Source organism: Taudactylus pleione, unplaced genomic scaffold (genome assembly GCF_031769625.1).
Source record: "Taudactylus pleione unplaced genomic scaffold, aTauple2 ptg000875l, whole genome shotgun sequence".
In the NCBI taxonomy this organism is placed as follows: domain Eukaryota; kingdom Metazoa; phylum Chordata; class Amphibia; order Anura; family Myobatrachidae; genus Taudactylus; species Taudactylus pleione.
In genome coordinates this window covers 3254770-3273966 of record NW_028285277.1, presented here as the reverse complement: position 1 = coordinate 3273966, position 19197 = coordinate 3254770, and the positions used below count along the sequence as shown (strand labels likewise).

The window sequence follows — 19197 nt, the reverse complement described above, 5'->3', positions numbered from 1 at the left end:
TAACCTTGGATCTGGATCTCTAGAATGGCAGCGATATCAGAAGTAACCCCCACCCCTCCTTCCCTGGCACCACCACCTCCCCCAAAATTCTGCCACTCAATATCAATAGTGGAAAATATTCTAACTTTTTACTTACTGTTTAAGAATTAATAATCAAATGTTGAGAATGATGATGGAATTAAGTGATGAATATCCAATAATAACCCTCTTTAATCACAGGAATGACTATTCTATCCCCCCTCCCCCCTATACAATAATAGTATTTACTGCCGCTGGACAATCATCTTTAGAGGCACTGCTGATATTTGGCAGTCAAACAAAAACAGAGAAGCAACGAGAGTGCAAGGCGGTCAGTTTAGGTGTTGGCTACAGCATGCAACGAGGGACCCTACTGTTTATCTAAGAGACCACCTGCATCGTCGGAGAAAGAAGAAGACGGTGGATGACATGGGAAATTGGTGGAGGCTGTACTACGGAGGTACAGACACCATGTGTACTAGCATTGTGTTCCTAGCTCAAAATCCTTGGGGGGAAGCTTCAGGCCCAGTGAGGAGGTGCCCAGGGGGTCAATCATATTCTTGTAACGTTCCCCGCGGTGCTTGGACAAAAACGGACCCCAATCCGGCTGTGGGGTACACACCAACTTGAGCCTCTGTAATGTGAAAACAGAAATATATGTGAAGACGTGGGAACCGGCTGAGACTTGGGTTCATATATTTTACTAAACAGTTATAAGAACAATATAGCGAAAATAAACCTTATGAATAACTTTTACCTTTTAAAGGACAACATAAAGGATAAATAAATCTAATATGAGATGTCGCAGTGTAACAACACAGATCTATAATTAATCGTCCCTGTACTCTGACAGAGCTCAAGATATTAGACAGCCCTTGTGCCTTTGCGGTATTGTATGCTGCATTTAGACGCCACGCTATGGGCGGCTCCTCACAGTGTCAGCAAAATGATAACTTTGTCTCGTACGTGAAAATCTCAGCCCACATTTTGGTTTCTCAGCTCAAAGTGACTGAACTATTAGAGTAATAACGGCGTTTGCAATGCAACACAACTGTTCTGCTCAGGTGGATGAGCCCTACATGTCAGCGATCACCAGAAATGACATATAATAGAGCAGAAATAAGGGGGAAAACTTTAGTAATATGCACAATTACAGACTCCCTGCCAGGAGACGGGGTGTAGAGCACAGTATGCAGCCTAGAACAGCGGATGAGAGATGATCGCAGCCTGCAGGAAGCCTGATAACAATTGGGGGATATTCTTGCAACAGATTAACCAATTCATTAATAAACTAAATAAATGCATCAAAACGTCATCATTAATGCACTGTACAGTATACTCATTTTACACCATTTTTTTTATAACATTAACAAAAAGAAATGTGTTATTTTGTTTAAAGTACATGAAAAGGTGATGTAATTATGAAACAAGGTAAAGTTACTCCACAACATTAATTTTTGTGGCCTCCATGTGCGGATGGACCATTATCGCTGCGCCCACTATACTGCCGGGCTCCTTATCAGACACTTAAGCTGCCCCAGAGCTACCACTGCCACTGGGCAGCCCTGTATTAGGGGTGGAGGGGAAGAGGCAGGCAGGGATTCTGCCAGTCCGTGCTGGAGTAAGATTCGTACTGCGCATGTGCGTGTATGTGTTCGCACGCAGAGCCGCAGAAGACTGTCAGTGATTGAGAGCCTGCTGCCGTTTATGGGTGGTGACGGCCTCTGTTTCCCCAAATGGAGGCGTGTCGCCACCGTTGGGGGGGGTGGGAAGAGGCCGAGATCTCCGTTGGCTAACGTAGATTTTGCGGCCTCTCTTGAGCAACTGTGTTCGCCGGCTTTGATGACCCCAATGTCACTCAGCCAGCAGAGGATCACGCAGATGTTCCATGGACGCAGCTCGGATCAGTAATGAATGCTGCATTGCCATAACAGTGCTATAACAATAGCGTGGGACTTAGAATCGCCCCCTAGGTTTCATAGTCTGACTATAACAAATGTCGTCACCCTAAGAGAAGGGGGTGAAATATATATAACACCTGATTTAAGATTCCTAACCAATATTTAACATTGAGATCAACAAAGGCTGTTTTCTCTTATACTGAATCCCGTGTCCCGGTCAGTGCAGGTAATCAGAGTAACTGAATTTCTGTTGATGATAATTCCCCAAAGTAACAATAAAAACTTACAAAACAGAAAAAAAAAAAGAAGTTGTTCTAGAAATGAGATTCTAATTATCTGGCGAACGATCGTCCCCTAAACCGAGCGGCAGGTGAAAGAGGAATGAAAACGGGCTTCATTTTTTATGCGGTTTTCTTTTTTTATTGGAAATGTAATTTGATGGGGGGAAAATATCTGTATAACATGGCACGAAAACAAACATTAAAAGAGCAATTATTGGTTTATTAGCTATTAAAATAAATGGAGCCTCTATTGTCGTTATTTTGTAATCTCCATTAAATTGCCATGTTGACACCTCGACCTCCCAAGTGAACAGTTATAAAGAGTAGATGAAACTGTCCGGCTCGGGGAGCGCGGTGCTTGGCGGCTATTCTCCATGACAAAGTGAATTGGAATCCTTTTTTATACTCCAGCTGTTCTGATGCATATTGATGGCCGCGACTGCGTTCCGAGCGATGGGCAGGAATGAGCCGTGTTTAGTATGCAAAACAAGAGCGCAGCTAATGATTGAGATGCGGGAGCTACCTCGATAAAACTGCCTGGTGCGAGGTACATCTTGATGACAAACATGATTGGAATCCAGATGACGGAACAAGCCAGCATCAGCCACCCGAGGACCATGGACCACGACGGGTAGTGATAGGTGCCGTAAGTCATCGGCTCCCACTGCCAGAAGCTGAAGCACAAAATAAACTGGAAAAAGCGAAGGAAATAATTAATTTAAAGGGCGAAATACTGACACATTCATTATAGACAAAATGAGGAACATTTCTGAATAATTGTGCACGGTGCCCAGGTACTGTAACCCATAGTGACCAGACAGTTGCTTTCATTTTGTATACATACTATGCAAGGAAATGGCGATTACATCCTGATTGGTCACTGTGGGGTTGTTTGCAGTTATCTGTGTAGCCTCCTCCTATCTGGCCTCCCTGACTCCCACCTCTATACTACAATCTGTGCTCAATGGTGCTGCACCGCTCATCTTCCTGTACAAACGCTCTACATCTGCCTCCCCTCTCCTACAAGCCCTACACTGGCTCCCCTTCCCTTTCAGAACCCAATTCAAGGTTCTTACACTCGCCTACATAGCCCTCACCCATTCCTCTCCCATTTACATCTCTGATCTCATCTCCCCTCACTCTCCTGTCCGCCCCCTTCGCTCCACAATACACGCCGCCTCTCCTGCCAACTGACTACTTCCTCCCTCTCCCGCCTCCAAGCCTTTGCCTCTGCTGCTCCTCACCTCTGGAACTCTCTCCCTCTTCCCATCAGACTCTCCACAGACTCTACAATTCTTCAAACGGGCTCTCAAGGCCCCACTACTTCATCACGGGCTATCAGCTCTCATCCTAACCCACTACCCCATGCTCATTCCTCACTATCCCCCCCATCTGTGTCCCCCCCCCGTCTGTCTGCCTCTCCCCTTTAGAATGTAAGCTCTGACGACCAAGGCCCTCTTCCCTCATGTGCTTCTCCTTCCCTTACTTATACCATCAGCTTCTCACTGGTAACAATGGCACAAGACCTTTGGGTTAGGCCATCTCGCTGCTGATTTGGGTATTATAACCGCTGATGCAGCAATGTTTATAGACCTTGTCCTTGTTCTGCAATGTTCTGTACTGTAAGTCACTGTGTTGGTGGGACTCATACTGTTCCTGTTTATGTACATAGGAAGGCGCTGCAGATCCCTTTTGGCGCCATATAAATAAAAATTAATAATCTCAGGCCGCTGGCCGTGCAAATATTTCTTCTAGTATGTCCCAGGACTGACTGCAATTACACACAGCCAAAGGCCTAGCGTAGAATGAGGCTCAACCAGCTTGTGCTCAATAGGGGCCCCTTACAGGCTACGGTCTATATGGCAAATAATGATTATTTTCACCAATGTTTGGAAGTGAAGAGACCAAGTTGATCAGAAATTACATTTTCTCTTTTCATTAGCTGAGTAAATACATTTGTAGAAGTGCTACAATACATAAATCATTTATTAATGAAGCAAAATGGAGATCATGTAACAATGAAATAACCGGTTATTGCAATGCATATACTCTAGATACTGGAGATATTGATTCTATTACTGCAGACCTGCTGTATAATGTTTGTGGTTTGCTGCCACCTAGTGTTTGAATGTGTGAATTACATATAGCAACCAAAAATTGTGGATAGCATATGAATGAACAGGCACATTGAGTCTGTCTGATAAAGATAATTCCTCAGCGCTCAGCTGCCTCTGTGCTCTCTCTAGTCACTACAATAGAACGTGGCGGCCACACACTAGCATTTTACTTTACTTTTGAGACAAAGTTGCTGCACTATGTGCACACAGCTGACAGTACTGACAAATTGTTAATGAGAATAGCAGAGAAGAAAACATTTATACCGTGCCAGCAAACCCCTGTATTTCTATTAGATTGTTTTTTAAATATAAATTTAAATACAAATAAACAAAAAATTTTTAAAAAAAATCTCACGGTTAGAATAGTCGGTGTGACGAATGCCCAGCATATCTTCCAGAAACGGTTCGGCTGAAACCCGATCATCATTTCTATGTCCTCACAGAATCTCTGCAGCCCTGAGGTCAGGAGGAAACAGGATTAATAACACATATAAACTTGGTGCACATCAGGGACAGCGTAGCTGGAAAGCAAGAAGGGGGGTAACAGCACCATCTAGTGGTACAATTACAGAAAACTGATGTATTTTATATGTGTCTAGAGTAAGGCTGGTGTCACATAGTCCATAATACAAAGTTTTTGCAGCCACTGTGTATCTCTGCCTGTCCCTCTAATTGTCTGTGTGCAGCTGCCAGTGCCGTGCCTAGGGTAGTGCGACCAGTGCCATGGCACAGGGCACCACAGGTTCAGGGGGCGCTGTTTTGGCCTGTCCATTTCCTGTTTATTATCATTCTCACTTGTAGCTTCCTCTTCTTTTATCCCCAGCATCTCCTGGCCTCTCCTATCTCTTCCCTGGCCCTTCCCCATGAGGCCATGGCCCTCTATCAGGTGCACTATATTATGTCCCTATTTATCCCCAGCATTTCCTGGCCTCTCCTATCTCTTCCCTGGCCCTTCCCCATGAGGCAATGGCCCTCTCTCAGGTGCACTATATTATGTCCCTATTTATCCCCAGCATCTCCTGCCCTCCCCTACCTCTTCCCTGGCCCTTCCCCATGAGGCCATGGCCCTCTCTCAGGTGCACTATATTATGTCCCTATTTATCCCCAGCATCTCCTGGCCAATCCTATCTCTTCCCTGGCCCTTCCCCATGAGGCCATGGCCCTCTCTCAGGTGCACTATATTATGTCCCTATTAATCCCCAGCATCTCCTGGTCTCCCCTATCTCTTCTCTGGCCCTTCCCCATGAGGCCATGGCCCTCTCTCAGGTGCACTATATTATCTCCCTATTTATCCACAGCATCTCCTGGCCTCTCCTATCTCTTCCCTGGCCCTTCCCCATAAGGCCATGGCCCTCTCTCAGGTGCACTATATTATGTCCCTATTTATCCCCAGCATCTCCCGGCCTCCCCTATCTCTTCCCTGGCCCTTCCCCATGAGGCCATGGCCCTCTCTCAGGTGCACTATACTATGTCCCTATTTATCCCCAGCATCTCCCGGCCTCCCCTATCTCTTCCCTGGCTCTTCCCCATGAGGCCATGGCCCTCTCTCAGGTGCACTATATTATGTCCCTATTTATCCCCAGCATCTCCTGGCCTCCCCTATCTCTTCACTGGCCCTTCCCCATGAGGCCATGGCCCTCTCTCAGGTGCACTATATTATGTCCCTATTTATCCCCAGCATCTCCTGGCCTCTCCTATCTCTTCCCTGGCTCTTCCCCATGAGGCCATGGCCCTCTCTCAGGTGCACTATATTATGTCCCTATTTATCCCCAGCATCTCCTGGCCTCCCCTATCTCTTCAGTGGCCCTTCCCCATGAGGCCATGGACCTCTCTCAGGTGCACTATATTATGTCCCTATTTATCCCCAGCATCTCCTGGCCTCCCCTATCTCTTCCCCGGCCCATCCCCATGAGGCCACGGCCCTCTCTCAGGTGCACAATATTATGTCCCTATATATCCCCAGCATTTCCAGGCCTCTCCTATCTCTTCCCTGGCCCTTCCCCATGAGGCAATGGCCCTCTCTCAGGTGCACTATATTATGTCCCTATTTATCCCCAGCATCTCCTGCCCTCCCCTACCTCTTCCCTGGCCCTTCCCCATGAGGCCATGGCCCTCTCTCAGGTGCACTATATTATGTCCCTATTTATCCCCAGCATCTCCTGGCCAATCCTATCTCTTCCCTGGCCCTTCCCCATAAGGCCATGGCCCTCTCTCAGGTGCACTATATTATGTCCCTATTTATCCCCAGCATCTCCCGGCCTCCCCTATCTCTTCCCTGGCCCTTCCCCATGAGGCCATGGCCCTCTCTCAGGTGCACTATACTATGTCCCTATTTATCCCCAGCATCTCCCGGCCTCCCCTATCTCTTCCCTGGCTCTTCCCCATGAGGCCATGGCCCTCTCTCAGGTGCACTATATTATGTCCCTATTTATCCCCAGCATCTCCTGCCCTCCCCTACCTCTTCCCTGGCCCTTCCCCATGAGGCAATGGCCCTCTCTCAGGTGCACTATATTATGTCCCTATTTATCCCCAGCATCTCCTGCCCTCCCCTACCTCTTCCCTGGCCCGTCCCCATGAGGCCATGGCCCTCTCTCAGGTGCACTATATTATGTCCCTATTTATCCCCAGCATCTCCTGGCCAATCCTATCTCTTCCCTGGCCCTTCCCCATAAGGCCATGGCCCTCTCTCAGGTGCACTATATTATGTCCCTATTTATCCCCAGCATCTCCCGGCCTCCCCTATCTCTTCCCTGGCCCTTCCCCATGAGGCCATGGCCCTCTCTCAGGTGCACTATACTATGTCCCTATTTATCCCCAGCATCTCCCGGCCTCCCCTATCTCTTCCCTGGCTCTTCCCCATGAGGCCATGGCCCTCTCTCAGGTGCACTATATTATGTCCCTATTTATCCCCAGCATCTCCTGGCCTCCCCTATCTCTTCACTGGCCCTTCCCCATGAGGCCATGGCCCTCTCTCAGGTGCACTATATTATGTCCCTATTTATCCCCAGCATCTCCTGGCCTCTCCTATCTCTTCCCTGGCTCTTCCCCATGAGGCCATGGCCCTCTCTCAGGTGCACTATATTATGTCCCTATTTATCCCCAGCATCTCCTGGCCTCCCCTATCTCTTCAGTGGCCCTTCCCCATGAGGCCATGGACCTCTCTCAGGTGCACTATATTATGTCCCTATTTATCCCCAGCATCTCCTGGCCTCCCCTATCTCTTCCCCGGCCCTTCCCCATGAGGCCACGGCCCTCTCTCAGGTGCACAATATTATGTCCCTATATATCCCCAGCATCTCCAGGCCTCCCCTGTCTCTTCCCTGGCCCTACCCCATGAGGACATGGCCCTCTCTCAGGTGCACTATATTATGTCCCTATTTATCCCCAGCATCTCCTGGCCTCCCCTATCTCTTCCCTGGCCCTTCCCCATGAGGACATGGCCCTCTCTCAGGTGCACTATATTATGTACCGATTTAAAATATGGGGGGGGGCACCAATGCTCTCTCTGGCACAGAGCACCAAAAAGTCTAGTTACGGCTCTGGTAGCTGCCGTACACTGATGCTGAGACCATCGGAAAGGTACAAAGCCGGGAATTGACGTTACATTCCTTTGGCTGCAGGACTCATATGTTTCCTGTAAATTTGTGAAGTGACAGAAAGAAGAAATCATCTACAGACTAAATTGGGAACTGTGTGTGTTATTATCACACATCACAAGCACAAATATTATGTGTATATGAGAACCGTGTAAAATATCCTCATATATATATATGATGTGTAAGATTATGGATCTCCGCTTTCTGCTTAAAACAGGAGAAAGATTATTTATTCAAAGAATATTTGTGCTTCTTCCTACCTACCACTGGATATCTCTCCCTCTCACTCTCAAACTCTCAGCCTCTCTCCAAATATTCAAATGGACTCTCAAAACCCATTTCATTAGTAAATCCATCCAGTTCTTATCCTAAAGCACCATCTGTCTCCTATCCTATATATTGTTCTCATCCTAACCCACTGCCCATGCTCCTGGATTACCGTCTCTCCCCTCTGTGTCACCCCTGTATGTCTGTCCCTCCCCTATAGAGTGTAACCTCTCATCTTAACTCACCGCTCTATACTCCTCACTCACTGTCTCTCCCATCTGTCTGCCCCTCCCCTACAGAGTGTAAGCTCTCATCCTAACCCACCGCTCTATAATCCTCACTCACTGTCTCTCCCCTCTGTGTCACCCCTGTCTGTCAGCCCTCTCCCCTATAGTGTAAGCTCTTATCCTAACCCACCGCTCTATGCTCCTCACTCACTGTCTCTCCCCTCTGTGTCAACCCTGTATGTCTGCCCCGCCCATATAGAGTGTAAGCTCTCATCCTAACCCACCGCTCTATGCTCCTCACTCACTGTCTCTCCCCTCTGTGTCACCCCTGTCTGTCTGCCCCTCCCCTATAGAGTGTAAGCTTTCATCCTAACCCACCACTCTATGCTCCTCACTCACTGTCTCTCCCCTCTGTGTCACCCCTGTCTGTCTGCCCCTCCCTTATAGAGGGTAAGCTCTCATCCTAACCCTCCGCTCTATGCTGCTCACTCACTGTCTCTCCCCTCTGTGTCACCCCTGTCTGTCTGCCTCTCCCCTATAGTGTAAGCTCTCATCCTAACCCACCGCTCTATGCTCCTCACTCACTGTCTCTCCCCTCTGTGTCACCCCTGTATGTCTGTCCCGCCCATATAGAGTGTACGCTTTCAACCTAACCCACCGCTCTATACTCCTCACTCACTGTCTCTCCTCTGTGTCACCCCTGTCTGTCTGCCCCTCCCCTATAGAGTGTAAGCTCTCATCCTAACCCACCGCTCTATACTCCTCACTCACTGTCTCTCCCCTCTGTGTCACCCCTGACTGTCTGCCCTCTCCCCTATAGTGTAAGCTTTTATCCTAACCCACTGCTCTATGCTCCTCACTCACTGTCTCTCCCCTCTGTGTCACCCCTGTATGTCTGTGCCGCCCATATAGAGTGTAAGCTCTCATCCTAACCCACCGCTCTATGATCCTCACTCACTGTCTCTCCCCTCTGTGTCCCCCTGTCTGTCTGCCCCTCCCCTATAGAGTGTAAGCTCTCATCCTAACCCACCGCTCTATGCTGCTCACTCACTGTCTCTCCCCTCTGTGTCACCCCTGTCTGTCTGCCCCTCCCCTATAGAGTGTAAGCTCTCATCCTAACCCACCGCTCTATGCTCCTCACTCACTGTCTCTCCCATCTGTCTGCCCCTCCCCTATAGAGTGTAAGCTCTCATCCTAACCCACTGCTCTATGCTCCTCACTCACTGTCTCTCCCCTCTGTGTCACCCCTGTATGTCTGTCCCTCCCATGTAGAGTGTAAGCTCTCATCCTAACCCACCGCTCTATGCTCCTCACTCACTGTCTCTCCCCTCTGTGTGACCGCTGTCTGTTTATCCCTCCCCTATAGAGTGTAAGCTCTCATCCTAACCCACCGCTCTATGCTCCTCACTCACTGTCTCTCCCATCTGTCTGCCCCTCCCCTATAGAGTGTAAGCTCTCATCCTAACCCACCGCTCTATACTCCTCACTCACTGTCTCTCCCCTCTGTGTCACCCCTGTCTGTCTGCCCTCTCCCCTATAGTGTAAGCTCTTATCCTAACCCACCGCTCTATGCACCTCACTCACTGTCTCTCCCCTCTGTGTCACCCCTGTATGTCTGTCCCGCCCATATAGAGTGTAAACTCTCATCCTAACCCACCGCTCTATGCTCCTCACTCACTGTCTCTCCCCTCTGTGTCACCCCTGTCTGTCTGCCCCTCCCCTATAGAGAGTAAGCTCTCATCCTAACCCTCCGCTCTATGCTGCTCACTCACTGTCTATCCCCTCTGTGTCACCCCTGTCTGTCTGCCTCTCCCCTATAGTGTAAGCTCTCATCCTAACCCACCGCTCTATGCTCCTCACTCACTGTCTCTCCCCTCTGTGTCACCCCTGTCTGTCTGCCCCTCCCCTATAGAGTGTAAGCTCTCATCCTAACCCACCGCTCTATGCTCCTCACTCACTGTCTCTCGCCTCTGTGTCACCCCTGTATGTCTGTCCCTCCCATATAGAGTGTAAGCTCTCATCCTAACCCACCGCTCTATACTCCTCACTCACTGTCTCTCCCCTCTGTGTCACCCCTGTCTGTCTGCCCTCTCTCCTATAGTGTAAGCTCTTATCCTAACCCACCGCTCTATGCTCCTCACTCACTGTCTCTCCCCTCTGTGTTACCCCTGTATGTCTATGCTGCCCATATAGAGTGTAAGCTCTCATCCTAACCCACCGCTCTATGCTCCTCACTCACTGTCTCTCTCCTCTGTGTCCCCCTGTCTGTCTGCCCCTCCCCTATAGAGTGTAAGCTCTCATCCTAACCCACCGCTCTATGCTGCTCACTCACTGTCTCTCCCCTCTGTGTCACCCCTGCCTGTCTGCCCCTCCCCTATAGAGTGTAAGCTCTCATCCTAACCCACCGCTCTATGCTCCTCACTCACTGTCTCTCCCCTCTGTGTCACCCCTGTATGTCTGTCCAGCCCATATACAGTGTAAGCTTTCATCCTAACTCACCGCTCTATACTTCTCACTCACTGTCTCTCCCATCTGTCTGCCCCTCCCCTATAGAGTGTAAGCTCTCATCCTATCCAACCCACTGCTCTATGCTCCTCACTCACTGTCTCTCCCCTCTGTCACCCCTGTATGTCTGTCCCATCCATGTAGAGTGTAAGCTCTCATCCTAACCCACCGCTCTATGCTCCTCACTCACTGTCTCTCCCCTCTGTGTGACCGCTGTCTGTTTATCCCTCCCCTATAGAGTGTAAGCTCTCATCCTAACCCAACGCTCTATGCTCCTCACTAACTGTCTCTCCCATCTGTCTGCCCCTCCCCTATAGAGTGTAAGCTCTCATCCTAACCCACCGCTCTATACTCCTCACTCACTGTCTCTCCCCTCTGTGTCACCCCTGTCTGTCTGCCCTCTCCCCTATAGTGTAAGCTCTTATCCTAACCCACCGCTCTATGCTCCTCACTCACTGTCTCTCCCCTCTGTGTCACCCCTGTATGTCTGTCCCGCCCATATAGAGTGTAAGCTCTCATCCTAACCCACCGCTCTATGCTCCTCACTCACTGTCTCTCCCATCTGTGTCACCCCTGTCTGTCTGCCACTCCCCTATAGAGTGTAAGCTCTCATCCTAACCCACCACTCTATGCTCCTCACTCACTGTCTCTCCCCTCTGTGTCACCCCTGTCTGTCTGCCCCTCCCCTATAGAGAGTAAGCTCTCATCCTAACCCTCCGCTCTATGCTGCTCACTCACTGTCTATCCCCTCTGTGTCACCCCTGTCTGTCTGCCTCTCCCCTATAGTGTAAGCTCTCATCCTAACCCACCGCTCTATGCTTCTCACTCACTGTCTCTCCCCTCTGTGTCACCCCTGTCTGTCTGCCCCTCCCTTATGGAGTGTAAGCTCTCATCCTAACCCACAGCTCTATGCTCCTCACTCACTGTCTCTCGCCTCTGTGTCACCCCTGTATGTCTGTCCCTCCCATATAGAGTGTAAGCTCTCATCCTAACCCACCGCTCTATACTCCTCACTCACTGTCTCTTCCCTCTGTGTCACCCCTGTCTGTCTGCCCTCTCTCCTATAGTGTAAGCTCTTATCCTAACCCACCGCTCTATGCTCCTCACTCACTGTCTCTCCCCTCTGTGTCACCCCTGTATGTCTATGCCGCCCATATAGAGTGTAAGCTCTCATCCTAACCCACCGCTCTATGCTCCTCAATCACTGTCTCTCCCCTCTGTGTCCCCCTGTCTGTCTGCCCCTCCCCTATAGAGTGTAAGCTCTCATCCTAACCCACCGCTCTATGCTGCTCACTCACTGTCTCTCCCCTCTGTGTCACCCCGGCCTGTCTGCCCCTCCCCTATAGAGTGTAAGCTCTCATCCTAACCCACCGCTCTATGCTCCTCACTCACTGTCTCTCCCCTCTGTGTCACCCCTGTATGTCTGTCCCGCCCATATAGAGTGTAAGCATTCATCCTAACTCACCGCTCTATACTTCTCACTCACTGTCTCTCCCATCTGTCTGCCCCTCCCCTATAGAGCGTAAGCTCTCATCCTAACCCACTGCACTATGCTCCTCACTCACTGTCTCTCCCCTCTGTGTCACCCCTGTATGTCTGTCCCTCCCATATAGTGTGTAAGCTCTCATCCTAACCCACCGCTCTATGCTCCACACTCACTGTCTCTCCCATCTGTCTGCCCCTCCCCTATAGAGTGTAAGCTCTCATCCTAACCCACCGCTCTATACTCCTCACTCACTGTCTCTCCCCTCTGTGTCACCCCTGTCTGTCTGCCCTCTCCCCTATAGTTTAAGGTCTTATCCTAACCCACCGCTCTATGCACCTCACTCACTGTCTCTCCCCTCTGTGTCACCCCTGTATGTCTGTCCCGCCCATATAGAGAGTGTAAGCTCTCATCCTAACCCACCGCTCTATGCTCCTCACTCACTGTCTCTCCCCTCTGTGTCACCCCTGTCTGTTTGCCCCTCCCCTATAGAGTGTAAGCTCTCATCCTAACCCACCGCTCTAAACTCCTCACTCACTGTCTCTCCCCTCTGTGTCACCCCTGTCTGTCTGCCCTCTCCCCTATAGTGTAAGCTCTTATCCTAACCCACTGCTCTATGCTCCTCACTCACTGTCTCTCCCCTCTGTGTCACCCCTGTATGTCTGTCCCGCCCATATAGAGAGTGTAAGCTCTCATCCTAACCCACCGATCTGTGCTCCTCACTCACTGTCTCTCCCCTCTGTGTCACCCCTGTATGTCTGTCCCGCCCATATAGAGAGTAAGCTCTCATCCTAACCCACCGCTCTATGCTCCTCACTCACTGTCTCTCCCCTCTGTGTCCCCCTGTCTGTCTGCCCCTCCCCTATAGAGTGTAAGCTCTCATCCTAACCCACCGCTCTATGCTGCTCACTCACTGTCTCTCCCCTCTGTGTCACCCCTGTCTGTCTGCCCCTCCCCTATAGAGTGTAAGCTCTCATCCTAACCCACCGCTCTATGCTCCTCACTCACTGTCTCTCCCATCTGTCTGCCCCTCCCCTATAGAGTGTAAGCTCTCATCCTAACCCACTGCTCTATGCTCCTCACTCACTGTCTCTCCCTTCTGTGTCACCCCTGTATGTCTGTCCCTCCCATGTAGAGTGTAAGCTCTCATCCTAACCCGCCGCTCTCTGCTCCTCACTCACTGTCTCTCCCCTCTGTGTGACCGCTGTCTGTTTATCCCTCCCCTATAGAGTGTAAGATCTCATCCTAACCCACTGCTCTATGCTCCTCACTCACTGTCTGTCCCATCTGTCTGCCCCTCCCCTATAGAGTGTAAGCTCTCATCCTAACCCACCGCTCTATACTCCTCACTCACTGTCTCTCCTCTCTGTGTCACCCCTGTCTGCTGCCACTCCCCTATAGGGTAAGCTCTTATCCTAACCCACCGCTCTATGCTCCTCACTCACTGTCTCTCCCCTCTGTGTCACCCCTGTATGTGTGTCTCGCCCATATAGAGTGTAAGCTCTCATCCTAACCCACCGCTCTATGCTCCTCACTCACTGTCTCTCCCCTCTGTGTCACCCCTGTCTGTCTGCCACTCCCCTATAGAGTGTAAGCTCTCATCCTAACCCACCACTCTATGCTCCTCACTCACTGTCTCTCCCCTCTGTGTCACCCCTGTCTGTCTGCCCCTCCCCTATAGAGTGTAAGCTCTCATCCTAACCCACCGCTCTATGCTCCTCACTCACTGTCTCTCGCCTCTGTGTCACCCCTGTATGTCTGTCCCTCCCATATAGAGTGTAAGCTCTCATCCTAACCCACCGCTCTATACTCCTCACTCACTGTCTCTCCCGTCTGTGTCACCCCTGTCTGTCTGCCCTCTCTCCTATAGTGTAAGCTCTTATCCTAACCCACCACTCTATGCTCCTCACTCACTGTCTCTCCCCTCTGTGTCACCCCTGTATGTCTATGCCGCCCATATACAGTGTAAGCTCTCATCCTAACCCACCGCTCTATGCTCCTCACTCACTGTCTCTCCCCTCTGTGTCCCCCTGTCTGTCTGCCCCTCCCCTATAGAGTGTAAGCTCTCATCCTAACCCACCACTCTATGCTGCTCACTCACTGTCTCTCCCCTCTGTGTCACCCCTGCCTGTCTGCCCCTCCCCTATAGAGTGTAAGCTCTCATCCTAACCCACCGCTCTATGCTCCTCACTCACTGTCTCTCCCCTCTGTGTCACCCCTGTATGTCTGTCCCGCCCATATAGAGTGTAAGCTTTCATCCTAACTCACCGCTCTATACTCCTCACTCACTGTCTCTCCCATCTGTCTGCCCCTCCCCTATAGAGCATAAGCTCTCATCCTAACCCACTGCTCTATGCTCCTCACTCACTGTCTCTCCCCTCTGTGTCACCCCTGTATGTCTGTCCCTCCCATATAGAGTGTAAGCTCTCATCCTAACCCACCGCTCTATGCTCCTCACTCACTGTCTCTCCCATCTGTCTGCCCCTCCCCTATAGAGTGTAAGCTCTCATCCTAACCCACCGCTCTATACTCCTCACTCACTGTCTCTCCCCTCTGTGTCACCCCTGTCTGTCTGCCCTCTCCCCTATAGTGTAAGCTCTTATCCTAACCCACCGCTCTATGCTCCTCACTCACTGTCTCTCCCCTCTGTGTCACCCCTGTATGTCTGTCCCGCCCATATAGAGAGTGTAAGCTCTCATCCTAACCCACCGCTCTATGCTCCTCACTCACTGTCTCTCCCCTCTGTGTCACCCCTGTCTGTCTGCCCCTCCCCTATAGAGTGTAAGCTCTCATCCTAACCCACCGCTCTATGCACCTCACTCACTGTCTCTCCCCTCTGTGTCACCCCTGTATGTCTGTCCCGCCCATATAGAGTGTAAGCTTTCATCCTAACTCACCGCTCTATACTTCTCACTCACTGTCTCTCCCATCTCTCTGCCCCTCCCCTATAGAGCGTAAGCTCTCATCCTAACCCACTGCACTATGCTCCTCACTCACTGTCTCTCCCCTCTGTGTCACCCCTGTATGTCTGTCCCTCCCATATAGTGTGTAAGCTCTCATCCTAACCCACCGCTCTATGCTCCACACTCACTGTCTCTCCCATCTGTCTGCCCCTCCCCTATAGAGTGTAAGCTCTCATCCTAACCCACTGCTCTATACTCCTCACTCACTGTCTCTCCCCTCTGTGTCACCCCTGTCTGTCTGCCCTCTCCCCTATAGTTTAAGGTCTTATCCTAACCCACCGCTCTATGCACCTCACTCACTGTCTCTCCCCTCTGTGTCACCCCTGTATGTCTGTCCCGCCCATATAGAGAGTGTAAGCTCTCATCCTAACCCACCGCTCTATGCTCCTCACTCACTGTCTCTTCCCTCTGTGTCACCCCTGTCTGTTTGCCCCTCCCCTATAGAGTGTAAGCTCTCATCCTAACCCACCGCTCTAAACTCCTCACTCACTGTCTCTCCCCTCTGTGTCACCCCTGTCTGTCTGCCCTCTCCCCTATAGTGTAAGCTCTTATCCTAACCCACTGCTCTATGCTCCTCACTCACTGTCTCTCCCCTCTGTGTCACCCCTGTATGTCTGTCCCACCCATATAGAGAGTGTAAGCTCTCATCCTAACCCACCGATCTATGCTCCTCACTCACTGTCTCTCCCCTCTGTGTCACCCCTGTATGTCTGTCCCGCCCATATAGAGTGTAAGCTCTCATCCTAACCCACCGCTCTATGCTCCTCACTCACTGTCTCTCCCCTCTGCGTCCCCCTGTCTGTCTGCCCCTCCCCTATAGAGTGTAAGCTCTCATCCTAACCCACTGCTCTATGCTGCTCACTCACTGTCTCTCCCCTCTGTGTCACCCCTGTCTGTCTGCCCCTCCCCTATAGAGTGTAAGCTCTCATCCTAACCCACCGCTCTATGCTCCTCACTCACTGTCTCTCCCATCTGTCTGCCCCTCCCCTATAGAGTGTAAGCTCTCATCCTAACCCACTGCTCTATGCTCCTCACTCACTGTCTCTCCCCTCTGTGTCACCCCTGTATGTCTGTCCCTCCCATGTAGAGTGTAAGCTCTCATCCTAACCCACCGCTCTATGCTCCTCACTCACTGTCTCTCCCCTCTGTGTGACCGCTGTCTGTTTATCCCTCCCCTATAGAGTGTAAGCTCTCATCCTAACCCACTGCTCTATGCTCCTCACTCACTGTCTCTCCCATCTGTCTGCCCCTCCCCTATAGAGTGTAAGCTCTCATCCTAACCCACCGCTCTATACTCCTCACTCACTGTCTCTCCTCTCTGTGTCACCCCTGTCTGCTGCCACTCCCCTATAGGGTAAGCTCTTATCCTAACCCACCGCTCTATGCTCCTCACTCACTGTCTCTCCCCTCTGTGTCACCCCTGTATGTGTGTCTCGCCCATATAGAGTGTAAGCTCTCATCCTAACCCACCGCTCTATGCTCCTCACTCACTGTCTCTCCCCTCTGTGTCACCCCTGTCTGTCTGCCACTCCCCTATAGAGTGTAAGCTCTCATCCTAACCCACCACTCTATGCTCCTCACTCACTGTCTCTCCCCTCTGTGTCACCCCTGTCTGTCTGCCCCTCCCCTATAGAGTGTAAGCTCTCATCCTAACCCACCACTCTATGCTCCTCACTCACTGTCTCTCCCCTCTGTGTCACCCCTGTCTGTCTGCCCCTCCCCTATAGAGTGTAAGCTCTCATCCTAACCCACCGCTCTATGCTCCTCATTCACTATCTCTCGCCTCTGTGTCACCCCTGTATGTCTGTCCCTCCCATATAGAGTGTAAGCTCTCATCCTAACCCACCGCTCTATACTCCTCACTCACTGTCTCTCCCCTCTGTGTCACCCCTGTCTGTCTGCCCTCTCTCCTATAGTGTAAGCTCTTATCCTAACCCACCACTCTATGCTCCTCACTCACTGTCTCTCCCCTCTGTGTCACCCCTGTATGTCTATGCCGCCCATATACAGTGTAAGCTCTCATCCTAACCCACCGCTCTATGCTCCTCACTCACTGTCTCTCCCCTCTGTGTCCCCCTGTCTGTTAGCCCCTCCCCTATAGAGTGTAAGCTCTCATCCTAACCCACCACTCTATGCTGCTCACTCACTGTCTCTCCCCTCTGTGTCACCCCTGCCTGTCTGCCCCTCCCCTATAGAGTGTAAGCTCTCATCCTAACCCACCGCTCTATGCTCCTCACTCACTGTCTCTCCCCTCTGTGTCACCCCTGTATGTCTGTCCCGCCCATATAGAGTGTAAGCTTTCATCCTAACTCACCGCTCTATACTCCTCACTCACTGTCTCTCCCATCTGTCTGCCTCTCCCCTATAGAGCATAAGCTCTCATCCTAACCCACTGCTCTATGCTCCTCACTCACTGTCTCTCCCCTCTGTGTCACCCCTGTATGTCTGTCCCTCCCATATAGAGTGTAAGCTCTCATCCTAACCCACCGCTCTATGCTCCTCACTCACTGTCTCTCCCATCTGTCTGCCCCTCCCCTATAGAGTGTAAGCTCTCATCCTAACCCACCGCTCTATACTCCTCACTCTCTGTCTCTCCCCTCTGTGTCACCCCTGTCTGTCTGCCCTCTCCCCTATAGTGTAAGCTCTTATCCTAACCCACCGCTCTATGCTCCTCACTCACTGTCTCTCCCCTCTGTGTCACCCCTGTATGTCTGTCCCGCCCATATAGAGAGTGTAAGCTCTCATCCTAACCCACCGCTCTATGCTCCTCACTCACTGTCTCTCCCCTCTGTGTCACCCCTGTCTGTCTGCCCCTCCCCTATAGAGTGTAAGCTCTCATCCTAACCCACCGCTCTATTCTCCTCACTCACTGTCTCTCCCCTCTGTGTCACCCCTGTCTGTCTGCCCTCTCCCCTATAGTGTAAGCTCTTATCCTAACCCACCGCTCTATGCTCCTCACTCACTGTCTCTCCCCTCTGTGTCACCCCTGTATGTCTGTCCCGCCCATATAGAGAGTGTAAGCTCTCATCCTAACCCTCCCCTCTATGCTCCTCACTCACTGTCTCTCCCCTCTGTGTCACCCCTGTCTGTCTGCCCCTCCCCTATAGAGTGTAAGCTCTCATCCTAACCCACCGCTCTATACTCCTCACTCACTGTCTCTCCCCTCTGTGTCACCCCTGTCTGTCTGCCCTCTCCCCTATAGTGTAAGCTCTTATCCTAACCCACCGCTCTATACTCCTCACTCACTGTCTCTCCCCTCTGTGTCACCCCTGTATGTCTGTCCCGCCCATATAGAGTGTAAGCTCTCATCCTAACCCACCGCTCTATGCTCCTCACTCACTGTCTCTCCCCTCTGTGTCACCCCTGTCTGTCTGCCACTCCCCTATAGAGTGTAAGCTCTCATCCTAACCCACCACTCTATGCTCCTCACTCACTGTCTCTCCCCTCTGTGTCACCCCTGTCTGTCTGCACCTCCCCTATAGAGTGTAAGCTCTCATCCTATCCCTCCGCTCTATGCTGCTCACTCACTGTCTCTCCCCTCTGTGTCACCCCTGTCTGTCTGCCTCTCCCCTATAGTGTAAGCTCTCATCCTAACCCACCGCTCTATGCTCCTCACTCACTGTCTCTCCCCTCTGTGTCACCCCTGTCTGTCTGCCCCTTCCCTATAGAGTGTAAGCTCTCATCCGAACCCACCGCTCTATGCTCCTCACTCACTGTCTCTCGCCTCTGTGTCACCCCTGTATGTCTGTCCCTCCCATATAGAGTGTAAGCTCTCATCCTAACCCACCGCTCTATACTCCTCACTCACTGTCTCTCCCCTCTGTGTCACCCCTGTCTGT

At 51.2% G+C, this 19197-nt stretch overlaps 1 protein-coding gene across 1 annotated transcript in view; it reads right to left on the bottom strand.

The window, feature by feature from the left end:
• Positions 1-275: 275 nt before the first annotated feature.
• SLC6A5 (solute carrier family 6 member 5) overlaps positions 276-19197 on the bottom strand; it is a 142653-nt gene continuing 123731 nt past the window's right edge. The window contains exons 13-15 of the mRNA XM_088458953.1: positions 4673-4773; positions 2724-2891; positions 276-652 (exon numbers count right to left, since the gene is read on the bottom strand). Of these exons, the coding sequence (XP_088315079.1) occupies positions 497-652; positions 2724-2891; positions 4673-4773 (425 nt within the window). The 3' untranslated portion in view covers positions 276-496. The remainder of the gene's footprint in view (positions 653-2723; positions 2892-4672; positions 4774-19197) is intronic.